Genomic DNA, 14869 nt, shown 5'->3' on the forward strand with positions numbered 1-14869 from the left:
GAGAGAGGACGCAATGCTCTAAGCTGGGCGAGGATCGGACCCCAAAGGGGGGTCCGAGGCCGGGAGATTCTCCGAGGAGGGGGGGGGATGAAGCTAGATGTGCTTGGTTGACCACTCGGAGGGTCCTGAGCTACGAGTCGAGGAGTTCGGAGGGGATCGAATGGTGGCCAGAAGACTTCAGAAATTGAGCTCCAACGGCTGTGCACGAAGTGGTTTGGACTTTGATAAGTTTGGCGCCTTTTCTTTAATTTTCTCTTCATATATACTGTATCGTTATTAATCACTTAGTTATAGTAACCTTTATAAATTGTACTCATTTAATCGCATATGGTGTACTGTCTGTTTTTGGGCGAGGCGGGGACATCACACAGCATCCACACCAGCTGATTACCCAGTTTGGCGGGGCTGAAGGCTGCTCCCCCTAGACAAGAACGAGCTGAGCGAGGTTTTAGAAGTCACATAATTAGTTAAATGGAGATGTCCTGCATGCAGTCAAAGTGTTTCAATTGACTGTAGTAAAAATACACCTGTATCTGGAAGGTCCAACTGCTGGTGAGTCAGTCCTGGCAAAAACTACACCATGAAGACAAAAGAACATTCCAAGCAACTCCACGAAAAGGTTATTGAAAAGCATAAGTGAGGAGATGTACACAAAAATAATTCCAAGTCACTGAATATCCCTTGGAGTACAGTTCAGTCAATCGTCAAGAAATGGAAAGAATATGGCACAGCTGCAAATCTGCCAAGAGCAGGCCGTCCTCAAAAACTGAGTGGCCGTGCCAGAATGGGATTAGTGAGGGAGGCCACCAATAGGCCTATGACAACTCTGGAGGAGTCGCAAGCTTCAGTGACTGAGATGGGAGAGACTGCACGTACAACAATTGTTGCCCGGGTGCTTCACCAGTTACAGCTTTATGGAAGAGTGGCAAAGAGAAAGCCATTGTTGAAAAAAACTCACATGAAATCTCTGCCAGAGTTTGCCAGAAGGCATGTGGGAGAAGGTTCTATGGGTCTGATGAAACAAAATTAAGCTTTTTGGACATCAGTCTAAACACTATGTTTGACATAAGCCAAACACTGCACATCAAAACACACCATCCCTACCGTGAAGCACGGTGGTGACGACATCATGCTGTGGGGATGCTTCACTGCAGCAGACCCTGGAAGGTGTGAGGGTAGAGGGTAAAATGAATGCAGCAAAATACAGGGAATCCTAGAGGAAAGTCTGATGCAGTTGGCAAGAGAACTGCAACTTGGGAGAAGATTTGTTGTCCAGCAAGACAATGACCCAAGCATAAAGCCAAAGCTACACAGGAATGGCTTAAAAGCAACAAAGTTAATGTCCTGGAGTGGCCAAATCAGAGTCCAGGCCTCAATCCAATGCTGAACTTGTGGCTGGATTTGAACAGGGCTGTTCACTCACGATCCCCATGCAATCTGACAGCTTGAGCAGTTTTGTAAAGAATGGTGAAAAATTGCAGTGTCCAGATGTGCAAAGCTGATAGAGACCTATCCACACAGACTCGAGGCTTAATTGCTGCCAAAGGTGCATCCACTAAATACTGACTTGAAAGGGATGAATAATTATGTAATCAATTATCTTGAGTTCAGCAACTGTAATAAACTTAGACCAATTTGTAGACATTTGTTTTCATTTTGACAAGAGTCTTTTCTGTTGATCAGTGTCAAAAAAGGCAAAATAAATCTACTGCAATTCAATGTTGTAAAACAATAAAACATAAAAACTTTTATAATACCTTTTATAGGCATTGTAGAAGGAAAGATTGAATAGGTTAGGACTTTATTCCTTGGAATGTAGTAAGATTGAGAGATTTGACAGAAGTATACAAAATTATAAATTGTATAGATAGGGTAAGCAGGCTTTTTCCACTGAGGTTGGTTGGGTGGGACGACGGCTGGAGGTCATTGTTTAAAGGTGAAAGGAGGAAAGCTTAAGGAGAACAAGGGGAAAACTTCATCACTCAGCGGATGGTGAGAGTGTGGAATGAGCTCCCAGCTCAAGCATTGCAGTTTAGTTCAGCTCCATTTCAATGTGTAAGAGAAGTTTGGACAGTGGCATGGATGGTAGTGGTATGGAGGCTATAGTCCAAGTGCAGAATGTTGGGATGAGGCAACTTAAATGGTTCAGCAGAAGCTAGATGGGCCAAAGGGCCTACTTACATTAATGCAACACCAACCCCAACCTCATTTTATTCTCCCCACCTTCCCATCAACTGCCCCCAGATTCTGCCTCTCTCACTCACACGAGGGGCAACTTACAGTGAATTGTTATCCTACTGACCCACAACTCTTTGTGGTGAGGGAGGTAAACAAAGCCCTCGCAGGGGGGACATGCACGCTCCACCCAGAAGCCAGGGTCAGCAGCTAAGGACTGAAAGCAAGGGGAAAGGTGAGTGAGTTACGGAACTTTGGGATTCGCTACCATTGAGTGTTGTGGATGAGTATGCCAAAACTAAATAGTGATCGGCTCACAAAATGCTTGAGCAACACAGCAGACCAGGCAGCATCAATGGTAAAGAGTCAATAGACCCTTCATCAGTCCTGAAGAAAGGTCTCGGTTCAAAAAGTCTGCTATGTACTCTTTTCCATCAATGCACCCTCGCCTGTGGAGTTCCTCCAGCATTTTGTGTGTGTTGCTTTGGACTTCCAGCATTGGCAGATTTTCTTGTGTTAGTGATGGGTTCTTTCAACACTGAGGAACCTGCAGGACAAGATGAAATCATGGAGCCATAATCTATGCTCTTCATTGTTTTTTTACTTTAGGAATACAGCATGGTAACAGGCTCCTCCAGCCCGCACTGTCCACGTGACCAATTAACCTTCTAGCCACACGCCTCTGGGACGTGGGAGGAAACCAGAGGACCCATGCAGTCACAGGGAGAACTACTTACAGGCAGTGGCAGAATTGATCCCTAATCTCTGGAACTGTAATAATAATTAGCTTCAGTAATAATAACTGCTTCAGTACTGCGCTGTCCATAATAGGTAAGCAGGCTTAGGACATCTTACTGACCATATATAACATACAAAGTAGCCTTCCCTCCATTGACTCTGTCTACACTTCCTGCTGCCTAGGTAAAGTCGTCAACATAATCACATCCCATTCTCTTTTCTTCACCCTCCTCCCTTCCACCCTGATTGCGAAGAAGATATAAAAGCTTGAGATTATATCCCACCAGGCTCAAGGCCAGCTTCAATGCTAGTTATTAATGGGCCTCATTGTAGCCTTTGCCTACTTGCACCACATCCTCTCTGGATTTCCCTTTTTTATTTTGCAATACCTTGATGTACTTATTATGGAACTGTCTGGCTGGCAGGCAAACAGAGCTTTTCACTGTGTTTCAGTACATGTGATAATAATAAACCAATTAGCCAGCCTGCTTTCCTCCAGCCAAAGAACGAGTAAGGATAGATTCACCAAAGAGTCTCGCCAATTTCTGCAGATGTACAATGGAGAGTATTCTAACTAGATGTATCACCACCTGGTATGGAGGGGCCACTGCACAGGATCGGAAAAAGCTGCAGAGGGCTGTAAACTCAGCCAGCACTAGCCTCCCCACCCTCGGGGACATCAAGAGGTGATGCTCAAAAAAAAGGTGGCAACTATCATTAAAGGCCCCCATCACCCAAATGCCCTCTTCTTGTTGCTTTTTACTACCTTGATATACTTCTGTGTGGAACACGAACAAAAGCTTTCAACTGCATCTTGGTACATATAGGTTCCTTAAGATTGTTATAGCCGGGGGTGGTAATGTGGACAAATTCCCACTAACTATTAAATGCTCCCAACGGCGTGCACCTCAAATAGCTTCTGACATCCAAGTCCAGCTCCCGACCTTCACGTGTGGCTTAGCTACTAAGCCCAGTGGAACAGTTTCTACTGACAGGAGAAGGGGCAAAGCTGGGTTACTGGTCACTTTGAGCAGATGGGGCTTGTCAGCAGCTTATCTAGAAGGCAAACTCTGATTTCAAACCTCCGCTGCCCCGCGGCTATACCCACTAACGGGGAAAGCTTCAGAAGTAAACCCCCAAAGGAAAAATCTGGTGCTGGAATCCCTAAGACAGTCCTACACTGAGTTCAACGCTGACGACCAATTCCTGCAATGCTGCTGGTGCCAAACTGTATCAGTCTCTGCTATTCATCAGCTGCACGGAAAAGGAAACCTGCTACAAGGCCATCAACTTGCTCTCCATATCATACTGCCCTGGCATGCTTATCTGACCAAAGGAGGCACCGGTACACATACCAATAACACATTAATAACAATACCAATACATACAACAACAATCTCTAATTGCCGGGCAGCCTCGATAGACCAGTTCCTGTCTATCAATTCCACATTTGAAAGCTTGAATGTCCTGCAAGTGATGCTCGAAACATGGGTCAGACCAGGGAGCAGGATGCAGAAGAGCAGTAACAGCACCAAGGATGATAAAACCAAGACGACGGCACACAGCAATGGTCAATTCAACAGGAGACCCACCTATGTCATCAATGATGGTGGCTTGGGCAGCCTGGCCGTAGAGATCGACCACGGCGTAAACGTTGGATGGCACGTTGGATGCTGCAAGCCCTTGATCCACGTTGTTTACGAAGAAGTGCAAACTTCCCTCTTCTTTGCGCATGACGCCGACCGTGTCACCTGCCTTGCTCCAGGAGGTGGGAGGGGGAAATAGGGGTTGGATTCGACATGAAGGGAAGAAAGAAATAAAGTTCAGAACAATTCAGCAGCTTGGGGGAATACAATTAAAAACTGAAACAGCAAAGAGCATTCTAACTCTATGTCAGAACAGCATTATCTTCCCTTGATGCCCTTCCCTTGGACAACATTGGTGGTGTGGAGAGGGGAGGCCTGCAGCTTGGGCAACTGCCAGTCTTCCATAAAAAAAAACCTTCCCCAGGCTTGCGCCCTGGAAACTTTCCAAGGTGCAAATCATGGCCTATCAAGACTACATACATCTTCCCTTGAAACCTCCAAGGAGCAACAGAGAATACTCAGAGACCCCATCATGTGTTCAATGACACACACCAGGGGACCAGATGGTGATTCAGTCCATGAAGTTGATGCTGGCTCACAGGGCAATTGCATTTCCCACTAATTTTCCCCAATACACCTTCCCCACTTCCATTAGCCCCATTCCAGATTCCACTCCTTGCCCACACACTAGGGGCAATTTACAGAAGACAATTCGCCCAATGTCTCACATGACTTTAGGTTGCAATGGTAACTAGAACACTCGGAGAAACCAAGACACAATCGTAGGGAGAGAACACAAGTTCTACGCAGCGCTGAAGGTGGGCATTAACGATTAGTCATTGGAACTTTGAGGCAACAGCTCCACCACTTGTAACAGTGCAGAACTTCTCCAAGGTAGCAACCAGAGCATTAACCTGGATCCTGTCCTGAAGTGCCTGGAACGTGAAGCAGCAGAACACAGGAGCAGCCCACATTTCCTAATTTAATTCCTGAGTGTTATTATTTCAGAAGACCTGTCCTGGGCCCAGCATGTACATGCAATTATGGAGAAAGCACGGCAGCACCTCTACTTCCTTAGGAGCTTGAGAAGATTTGGCATGAAATCTAAAACGTCTATAGACATGCTGTGGACAGTATATTGACCAGCTGCACCACAGCCTGGAATGCCAAAACCAATGCTCTTGAATGGAAAATCCTACAAAATGTAGTGGGTAATGGCCCAGTCCATCTCAGGTAAAGACCTCCCCACCATTGAGCACATCTACATGAAGCATTGTTGCAGGAAAGCAGCCTCCATCATCAGGGACCCCCACCACCAGGACGCAATATCTTCAGGAGCAGAGCTGCACAGGCATTGCACGGAACAGCGCCAGTGCTGTGTGTAGTAATTATTAACATGCAAGTGTCACTGGGACGCTGCTCACTGACCATGCATTTCCTCATCATATTGCCCATTTACTGTCACTGATAAGTTACAATGTCTGTTCTGAAAATGCAGTACCTTGGCTTGTCTCAAGGTCACAGAAGACATCACAGAGTTATAGAAAAAGTCAGCACAGAAACAGGACCTTCAGACAATCTACTCCATGCTGAAACCATTTAAACTGCCTGCACCCTATCACAGTTATTATTCCATTATGGATTTATTGAGTATGCCCTGCACAAAAATGAATCTCAGGATTGTATATGGTGACATACTATGTGTGTAGTTTGCTAATAAATGTACTTTGGATTTTGAAGTTAAATCTCTTCTGCCTGTAGAGGATCCCTATCCTGCCATTCCTTGCAGATCCACCAGTCTAATAATCTCTTAAACACTATCTACCTCTACGCTGGCTGCACACAGCCCAGGCACCTACTGCTCTGTGTAGAAAAACAAACTAGTCCTGCACATCCTTCTGAAATGCGTGTCCTTTAGAGCTTGACATTCCTACTCTGGGACAACGATTCTGACGACCTACTCGATACTGGCCCTCAAATTTTATAAACTTCTCTTTGGCACTGCCTACTCCTGATTTTCTTTGAAGTGAGTTGTCAGGGCATTTTTATTTGGCTATCTGTTGAGATACAGAGTGGAATAGGCCCTTCTGACCCTTTGAGCTGTGCTACCCCGCAACCCCCGACTTGAGAATCCCCCAATAGAGTCAAAGAGTCAAAAAGAAGCACAGCATAGAAACAAGCCCTTCGGCCTACCTCATCCATGCTGAACCATTTACACTGCCTCGTCCTATCGACCTGCAGTCAGACTGCACTCCTCCATACCCCTGCCATCCATATACAATTGCTAGAAAAAGTTTGTGAACCCTTTGCAATTACTTGAGTTTCTGTATTAATTACTCAGAAAATGTGGTCTGATCTTCTAAATCACAATAATAGACAAACGCAATCTGCCTAAACTAATAACATACAAAAAATTGTATTTTTCATGTCTTTATTGAACACATCATTCACAGTCCAGGTCGGAAAAAGTACATAACTCTTGTATTAAATAACCGGTAGAACCTCCTTTACCAGCAATAACCTCCACCAGGCGTTTCCTGTAGGTGCTGATCAGGCTTCCACACAGTGAGGAGGAATTTTAGACCATTCCTCCAAAACAAAACGATTTCAGTTCATCAATATTTCTGGGGTATATTGCATGAACAGCCCTCTCAGGTCACGCCACAGTATCTCAACTGGGTTAAGATCTGGACTCTGACTTGGCCATTCCAAAACAGGAATTTTCTCCTTTTTAAACCATTCTGTTGTTCACTTACGGATCATTGTCTTGTTGCACAAGCTTCAGACCGCTACCCTGACATTCTCCTGTAAAATCTCTCAATACAATTTTGAATCCATTGTTACTTCAACAACTGAAAGCTGTCCCGGCCCTGAGGTAGCAAAGTAGCCCCAAACAATGATGCTCCTTCCACTATGCTTCACTGTTGGGATGAGGTTTTAGTGTTGGTGTACACTGCCCCTTTTCCTCCAAACATAGCAGTGTGTATCTCTGCCAAAAAAAATTCAATTCTTGCCTCATCTGTCCACAGGACATTGGCCCAGAAGTGTTATAGAACATCCAGGTGGTCTTTTGCAAACTTGACACGTCCAGCAATTTTTTTTGGAGAGCAGTGGTATCCTTCCATGAACACCATTCTCGTTGTGTTTTTCTTATAGTGGACAGCGACTTTGGCAAGTTCTAGAAATTTCTGCAGGTCTTTTGCTGTTACCCTTGGGTTCTTTTTCATCTCCTTCAGCATTCATTGATCGGAACACTGGACTCCAAATAGCTTTTGTGGAAGGCATTACCCCAGAGGTTCACATACATTTTAGACTGTGATTGTTTAAATGGTGTTCTCAGTACTGTTGAGAAGTAGTACAATTGTTTCGAGTTATTAGTTTAGGTAGATTATGTTTGTCTATTATTGTGACACAGAGGAAGATCAAACCACATTTTACAAGTATTTAATGCAGAAAACCAGGTAACTGCAAAGGGTTCACAAACTTTCTCTTGAAACTGTACCTATTCAAACTTCTTTGGAACATGAAATCAAGCTCACATGCACCATTACACTGGCAACTCGCTCTGCACTCTCATCACCCCGAGTGAAGACGTTCTCCCTCATGTCTCCCTTCATCACAACAATGATTTCCGCCATGCCCGTTTTAGCTCCAGGGAACATCTCGGTGCAAGTGTAAGATAGTTGTACCCTTACTAGCGTGTGTCAAAAATCGTGAGATGGATGGTGTCCCACTGGCAGATGGATACAGCCTCAGATGATAAGACTAGGGCTGAGTGAATGTAGCTCTGCCACATGTATTATTTTCAAAAGTACAATTTAAGTATATTATCATAATGCGTAACTGTCACCATAATGCGCAACTGTCACCTAAGATTGTTTTTCCTGAAGCATTCACTGTAGAACAAAGAAATAGAACTGAATCAATGAAAAGCTATACACAAAGACTGAGAATGTGCAAAAGATGACAAACTGTGCAAATATACAAAAACTTCAAATAATTAATAAATAATAGAACTCAGAACATGGGTTGTAGAGTTGTCAAAAGAAAGTCCACATGTTGTGTTCTGTGATTAGTTCAGAAGAACAAAGTAATTCAATTCTGGGCCCCTTCTGCCCCCTCAAGACGAAAGATCCCATGGATACTTCAGTAAGGCAGATGGGCCATTGTCATGGATCAATATTTAACTACTTGCCAACACTCTCTCTGCGCCTGCTTCCCACACAGTTGGTAGAGACCAATAAATTGAGAAAACAATTCCCCGACAATACCATTCTGAGAAAAGACTGGACTGTCCAACTAAGCTCAAGTCCTCTTGAATAATTGTAACCAACTGCTCGTCAGAACTTCCTCCTGCAGACAATTAATCCTGAAACACTGACACTACTTCTCCTCCCACAGATGATGCTTGATCCACTGAGCTTTGTTTAAGAAGAAAGCACTAAACTTACTGTCTTATATACAACCGGTCCTCCAAGAGGGCCACAAACTTGTCGGGTTTGGAGGCTTGTGTGGCTCAATGAACGGGAGAGCTATATTGGCTGGAGTCAGGACTTTATACTTTGACTATTGGTAGGGTCACCCGTGCCAAACAAGTTCAAGGGCAGAGGCCAAACTGAGAGTGATCCACCGGTCCTCTGGGTTTGGGGGTTCAGCTCAGGACAAACAACTGACTGGCAAAACAAAACCGCTATGGAAACGGCAATGAAGAATCCTTCTGCACCTGAGTGTAATGGTATTCCTGAGTCTCCACCCAGGACTTGCATGACTGACAGTGGTGAAAACCAATGGGAAGCTACTGACACAATGAAGACCAGCAGAGATGGAGGACTTTTAATGCTGCCGTAAATGCCAGTGGCGTAATGGGCCTTAAGAATATGCAATTGGACATCCACCCCACATAACCATTATCAAAAGGGTTAAAGTAGAGCAGCCTCACCTTTAAGCGATCAAGGTTGTGACCATACTCGTCTAGAATGGTAGTTCCATTGTGCATCACTCCGTTACCAGTCATCATCCAAGTACCTGAAACAACAAACCCACGTTTTCAGTACTAGATTTGCTCTGTATCGTGTTTGGAACAATAAACTAGCTTGGGGGAGATGAGTACAAAAATGGGTGCTTTATGGCTGGCCAAAAACATTAACCCACTGAACCACACGTCTTTGAGATGTAGGAGGAAACTGAAGCACAGCTGGGAATTCAGGCACTAACAGCGAGAACCTACAAACTCCAGGTCAGCACTAAAGGTCAGGAGTGAATATTGGCCAACACACACAAATTACTGGAGGAACTCAGCTGGTAATGGCAGCATCTATGGAAAATAGTAAACTGTTTATGTTTCGGTCCAAGACTCTTCATCAGAACTTTAAGGAAGAGTCTCAAGCCAATCAGAGACAGTTTACTCTTTTCCATAGAAACTGCCTTTACCTGCTGAGTTCTTCCAGCATTTTGTGTTTGCTGCTCTGGATTTCTAGCACCTCGTTTGTGAACCCGGTTCACTGGAGTCACGAGGCACCGACTCCACCTGCTGTGCAGGGTGCGATTTGCAGGCTTCCTTCCTGAATTAAAATCATCAAGCAATATAGAACGGAAGCAGGCCCTTCGGCCAATCCACATCAACCACGGTGTCCACTCAGTAGGTCCCAATTTCCTGCATTCAGACCATATCTCTGAGACCTACCCCTCCACGGACTATCTAAGTTCTCCTTTAATGACATTTGACTCAACCACTTCCTCTGGTAGCATTCCTACCATCCTCTGCATCACAAATCTGTGTTCTCCACCCTGATGAATCTGTTTGCCCACCCTAGGCTTAGCCACCCTACCCTGTTAAATTTGTGTTCCCTAGTTTAGGAAGCCCTACCCTGATGAATCTGTTCCCCAGTTTAGGAAGCCTTACCCTGATGAATCTGTTCCCCAGTTTAGGAAGCCTTACCCTGATGAATCTGTTCCCTAGTTTAGGAAGCCTTACCCTGATGAATCTGTTCCCCAGTTTAGGAAGCCTTACCCTGATGAATCTGTTCCCTAGTTTAGGAAGCCGTACCCTGATGAATCTGTTCCCTAGTTTAGGAAGCCGTACCCTGATGAATCTGTTCCCTAGTTTAGGAAGCCGTACCCTGATGAATCTGTTCCCCAGTTTAGGAAGCCTTACCCTGATGAATCTGTTCCCTAGTTTAGGAAGCCGTACCCTGATGAATCTGTTCCCTAGTTTAGGAAGCCGTACCCTGATGAATCTGTTCCCCAGTTTAGGAAGCCGTACCCTGATGAATCTGTTCCCCAGTTTAGGAAGCCTTACCCTGATGAATCTGTTCCCCAGTTTAGGAAGCCTTACCCTGTTGAATCTGTTCCGCAGTTTAGGAAGCCGTACCCTGATGAATCTGTTCCCCAGTTTAGAAAGCCGTACCCTGATGAATCTGTTCCTAGTTTAGGAAGCCGTACCCTGATGAATCTGGTCCCCAGTTTAGGAAGCCTTACCCTGATGAATCTGGTCCCCAGTTTAGGAAGCCTTACCCTGTTGAATCTGTTCCCCAGTTTAGGAAGCCTTACCCTGATGAATCTGTTCCCTAGTTTAGGAAGCCCTACCCTGATGAATCTGTTCCCTAGTTTAGGAAGCCCTACCCTGATGAATCTGTTCCCCAGTTTAGGAAGCCGTACCCTGTTGAATCTGTTCCCCAGTTTAGGAAGCCGTACCCTGATGAATCTGTTCCCCAGTTTAGGAAGCCTTACCCTGATGAATCTGTTCCCTAGTTTAGGAAGCCGTACCCTGATGAATCTGTTCCCCAGTTTAGGAAGCCTTACCCTGATGAATCTGTTCCCTAGTTTAGGAAGCCTTACCCTGATGAATCTGTTCCCCAGTTTAGGAAGCCGTACCCTGATGAATCTGTTCCCCAGTTTAGGAAGCCGTACCCTGATGAATCTGTTCCCTAGTTTAGGAAGCCTTACCCTGATGAATCTGTTCCCCAGTTTAGGAAGCCTTACCCTGATGAATCTGTTCCCTAGTTTAGGAAGCCTTACCCTGATGAATCTGTTCCCCAGTTTAGGAAGTTGTACCCTGATGAATCTGTTCCCTAGTTTAGGAAGCCTTACCCTGATGAATCTGTTCCCCAGTTTAGGAAGCCTTACCCTGATGAATCTGTTCCCTAGTTTAGGAAGCTGTACCCTGATGAATCTGTTCCACAGTTTAGGAAGCCGTACCCTGATGAATCTGTTCCCCAGTTTAGGAAGCTGTACCCTGATGAATCTGTTCCCCAGTTTAGGAAGACGTACCCTGATGAATCTGTTCCCCAGTTTAGGAAGCCTTACCCTGATGAATCTGTTCCTTAGTTTAGGAAGCCGTACCCTGATGAATCTGTTCCCCAGTTTAGGAAGCCGTATCCTGATGAATCTGTTCCCTAGTTTAGGAAGCTGTACCCTGATGAATCTGTTCCCCAGTTTAGGAAGCCGTATCCTGATGAATCTGTTCCCTAGTTTAGGAAGCCGTACCCTGATGAATCTGTTCCCCAGTTTAGGAAGCCGTATCCTGATGAATCTGTTCCCTAGTTTAGGAAGCCGTACCCTGAGGAATCTGTTCCCCAGTTTAGGAAGCCGTACCCTGATGAATCTGTTCCCTAGTTTAGGAAGCCTTACCCTGATGAATCTGTTCCCTAGTTTAGGAAGCCCTACCCTGATGAATCTGTTCCCCAGTTTAGGAAGCCTTACCCTGATGAATCTGTTCCCTAGTTTAGGAAGCCGTACCCTGATGAATCTGTTCCCCAGTTTAGGAAGCCTTACCCTGATGAATCTGTTCCCCAGTTTAGGAAGCCGTACCCTGAGGAATCTGTTCCCCAGTTTAGGAAGCCGTACCCTGATGAATCTGTTCCCTAGTTTAGGAAGCCTTACCCTGATGAATCTGTTCCCTAGTTTAGGAAGCCGTACCCTGATGAATCTGTTCCCCAGTTTAGGAAGCCTTACCCTGATGAATCTGTTCCCCAGTTTAGGAAGCCGTACCCTGATGAATCTGTTCCCCAGTTTAGGAAGCCGTACCCTGATGAATCTGTTCCCTAGTTTAGGAAGCCTTACCCTGATGAATCTGTTCCCTAGTTTAGAAAGCCTTACCCTGATGAATCTGTTCCCCAGTTTAGGAAGCTGTACCCTGATGAATCTGTTCCCTAGTTTAGGAAGCTGTACCCTGATGAATCTGTTCCCCAGTTTAGGAAGCCTTACCCTGATGAATCTGTTCCCCAGTTTAGGAAGCCTTACCCTGATGAATCTGTTCCCTAGTTTAGGAAGCTGTACCCTGATGAATCTGTTCCCCAGTTTAGGAAGCCGTACCCTGATGAATCTGTTCCCCAGTTTAGGAAGCCCTACCCTGATGAATCTGTTCCCTAGTTTAGGAAGCCGTACCCTGATGAATCTGTTCCCTAGTTTAGGAAGCCCTACCCTGATGAATCTGTTCCCCAGTTTAGGAAGCCGTACCCTGATGAATCTGTTCCCTAGTTTAGGAAGCCCTACCCTGATGAATCTGTTCCCCAGTTTAGGAAGCCCTACCCTGATGAATCTGTTCCCCAGTTTAGGAAGCCTTACCCTGATGAATCTGTTCCCTAGTTTAGAAAGCCTTACCCTGATGAATCTGTTCCCCAGTTTAGGAAGCCCTACCCTGATGAATCTGTTCCCTAGTTTAGGAAGCCGTACCCTGATGAATCTGTTCCCCAGTTTAGGAAGCCGTACTCTGATGAATCTGTTCCCTAGTTTAGGAAGCCTTACCCTGATGTATCTGTTCCCTAGTTTAGGAAGCCTTACCCTGATGAATCTGTTCCCCAGTTTAGGAAGCCTTACCCTGATGTATCTGTTCCCTAGTTTAGGAAGCCCTACCCTGATGAATCTGTTCCCCAGTTTAGGAAGCCTTACCCTGATGAATCTGTTCCCTAGTTTAGGAAGCCGTACCCTGATGAATCTGTTCCCTAGTTTAGGAAGCCTTACCCTGATGAATCTGTTCCCTAGTTTAGGAAGCCGTACCCTGATGAATCTGTTCCCCAGTTTAGGAAGCCTTACCCTGATGAATCTGTTCCCCAGTTTAGGAAGCCTTACCCTGATGAATCTGTTCCCCAGTTTAGGAAGCCTTACCCTGATGAATCTGTTCCCCAGTTTAGGAAGCCTTACCCTGATGAATCTGTTCCCTAGTTTAGGAAGCCTTACCCTGATGAATCTGTTCCCTAGTTTAGGAAGCTGTTCCCTGATGAATCTGTTCCCTAGTTTAGGAAGCTGTACCCTGATGAATCTGTTCCCTAGTTTAGGAAGCCGTACCCTGATGAATCTGTTCCCCAGTTTAGGAAGCCTTACCCTGATGAATCTGTTCGCCAGTTTAGGAAGCCGTACCCTGATGAATCTGTTCCCCAGTTTAGGAAGCCTTACCCTGATGAATCTGTTCCCCAGTTTAGGAAGCCTTACCCTGATTAATCTGTTCCCTAGTTTAGGAAGCTGTACCCTGATGAATCTGTTCCCCAGTTTAGGAAGCCTTACCCTGATGAATCTGTTCCCCAGTTTAGGAAGCCGTACCCTGATGAATCTGTTCCCCAGTTTAGGAAGCCTTACCCTGATGAATCTGTTCCCTAGTTTAGGAAGCCGTACCCTGATGAAACAACTAAAACATCTAGCATATTCATCCCTCTCATAATTTTAAACATAAATGGTGCCCTTCATTCTCCCATGTTCCAGGGAATAAAGACATTATGTTTTACAACTTCACAACATTAAACTAATTAAAAGAAAAACAAGAGGCCGAGATATGTGCTTTTCTTTAAGCAAAGCACGTGTTAGCATTATGACGTACACAATTCAAATATTTTTACATTTAACCCATTATGAATTATATAAACAAAATATGTTTAATCAAGCAATACAAGATTACTCAAATATTACTCTAAAGTTAGAGACACAACACCTAAGCTGGCCAACCTCTCCCTATAATTCTAGTCCTCTGCTCACAGAGTCATTGAAATGTACAGCACAGAAAAAGGCCCTTCAGCCCATCTAGTCAGTACCAAACCACTTAAACTGCCTAGTCCCTTTGACCTGCACCAGGACCATAGAACCCCACACCCCTACCATCCATGTATCTAGCCAAACTTCTTGAATGTTGAAATCAAGCTCACACGCACCACTTGCATTCTACACTCTCACCAGCCTTTGAGATATTTTCCACTCATGTTTCCCCTTAAACTTTGCATCTTTCACCCTTAACCCATGACCTCTGGTGTAGTCCCACCCAAAAAGCCTACTTGCATCTACCCTATCTATACCCTCATAATTTTGTATACCTCTATGAAATCTCCCCTCAATCTTCTACATTCCAAGGAATAGGGTCCTAACCTATTCAATGTTTCCATATG

General features: G+C 45.0%; 1 protein-coding gene across 2 annotated transcripts in view; it reads right to left on the minus strand.

Annotated features, from left to right (window-relative positions):
• The window catches only part of neurl4 (neuralized E3 ubiquitin protein ligase 4), a 126072-nt gene that overhangs the window by 48929 nt on the left and 62274 nt on the right, over positions 1-14869 (minus strand). For both annotated transcript variants that reach the window (XM_059974987.1, XM_059974986.1), the window contains exons 9-10: positions 9439-9524; positions 4506-4668 (exon numbers count right to left, since the gene is read on the minus strand). In XM_059974987.1, coding sequence (XP_059830970.1) covers positions 4506-4668; positions 9439-9524 — 249 coding nt within the window. The remainder of the gene's footprint in view (positions 1-4505; positions 4669-9438; positions 9525-14869) is intronic.

This window comes from Hypanus sabinus, chromosome 7 (assembly GCF_030144855.1).
Source record: "Hypanus sabinus isolate sHypSab1 chromosome 7, sHypSab1.hap1, whole genome shotgun sequence".
NCBI classification, from domain to species: domain Eukaryota; kingdom Metazoa; phylum Chordata; class Chondrichthyes; order Myliobatiformes; family Dasyatidae; genus Hypanus; species Hypanus sabinus.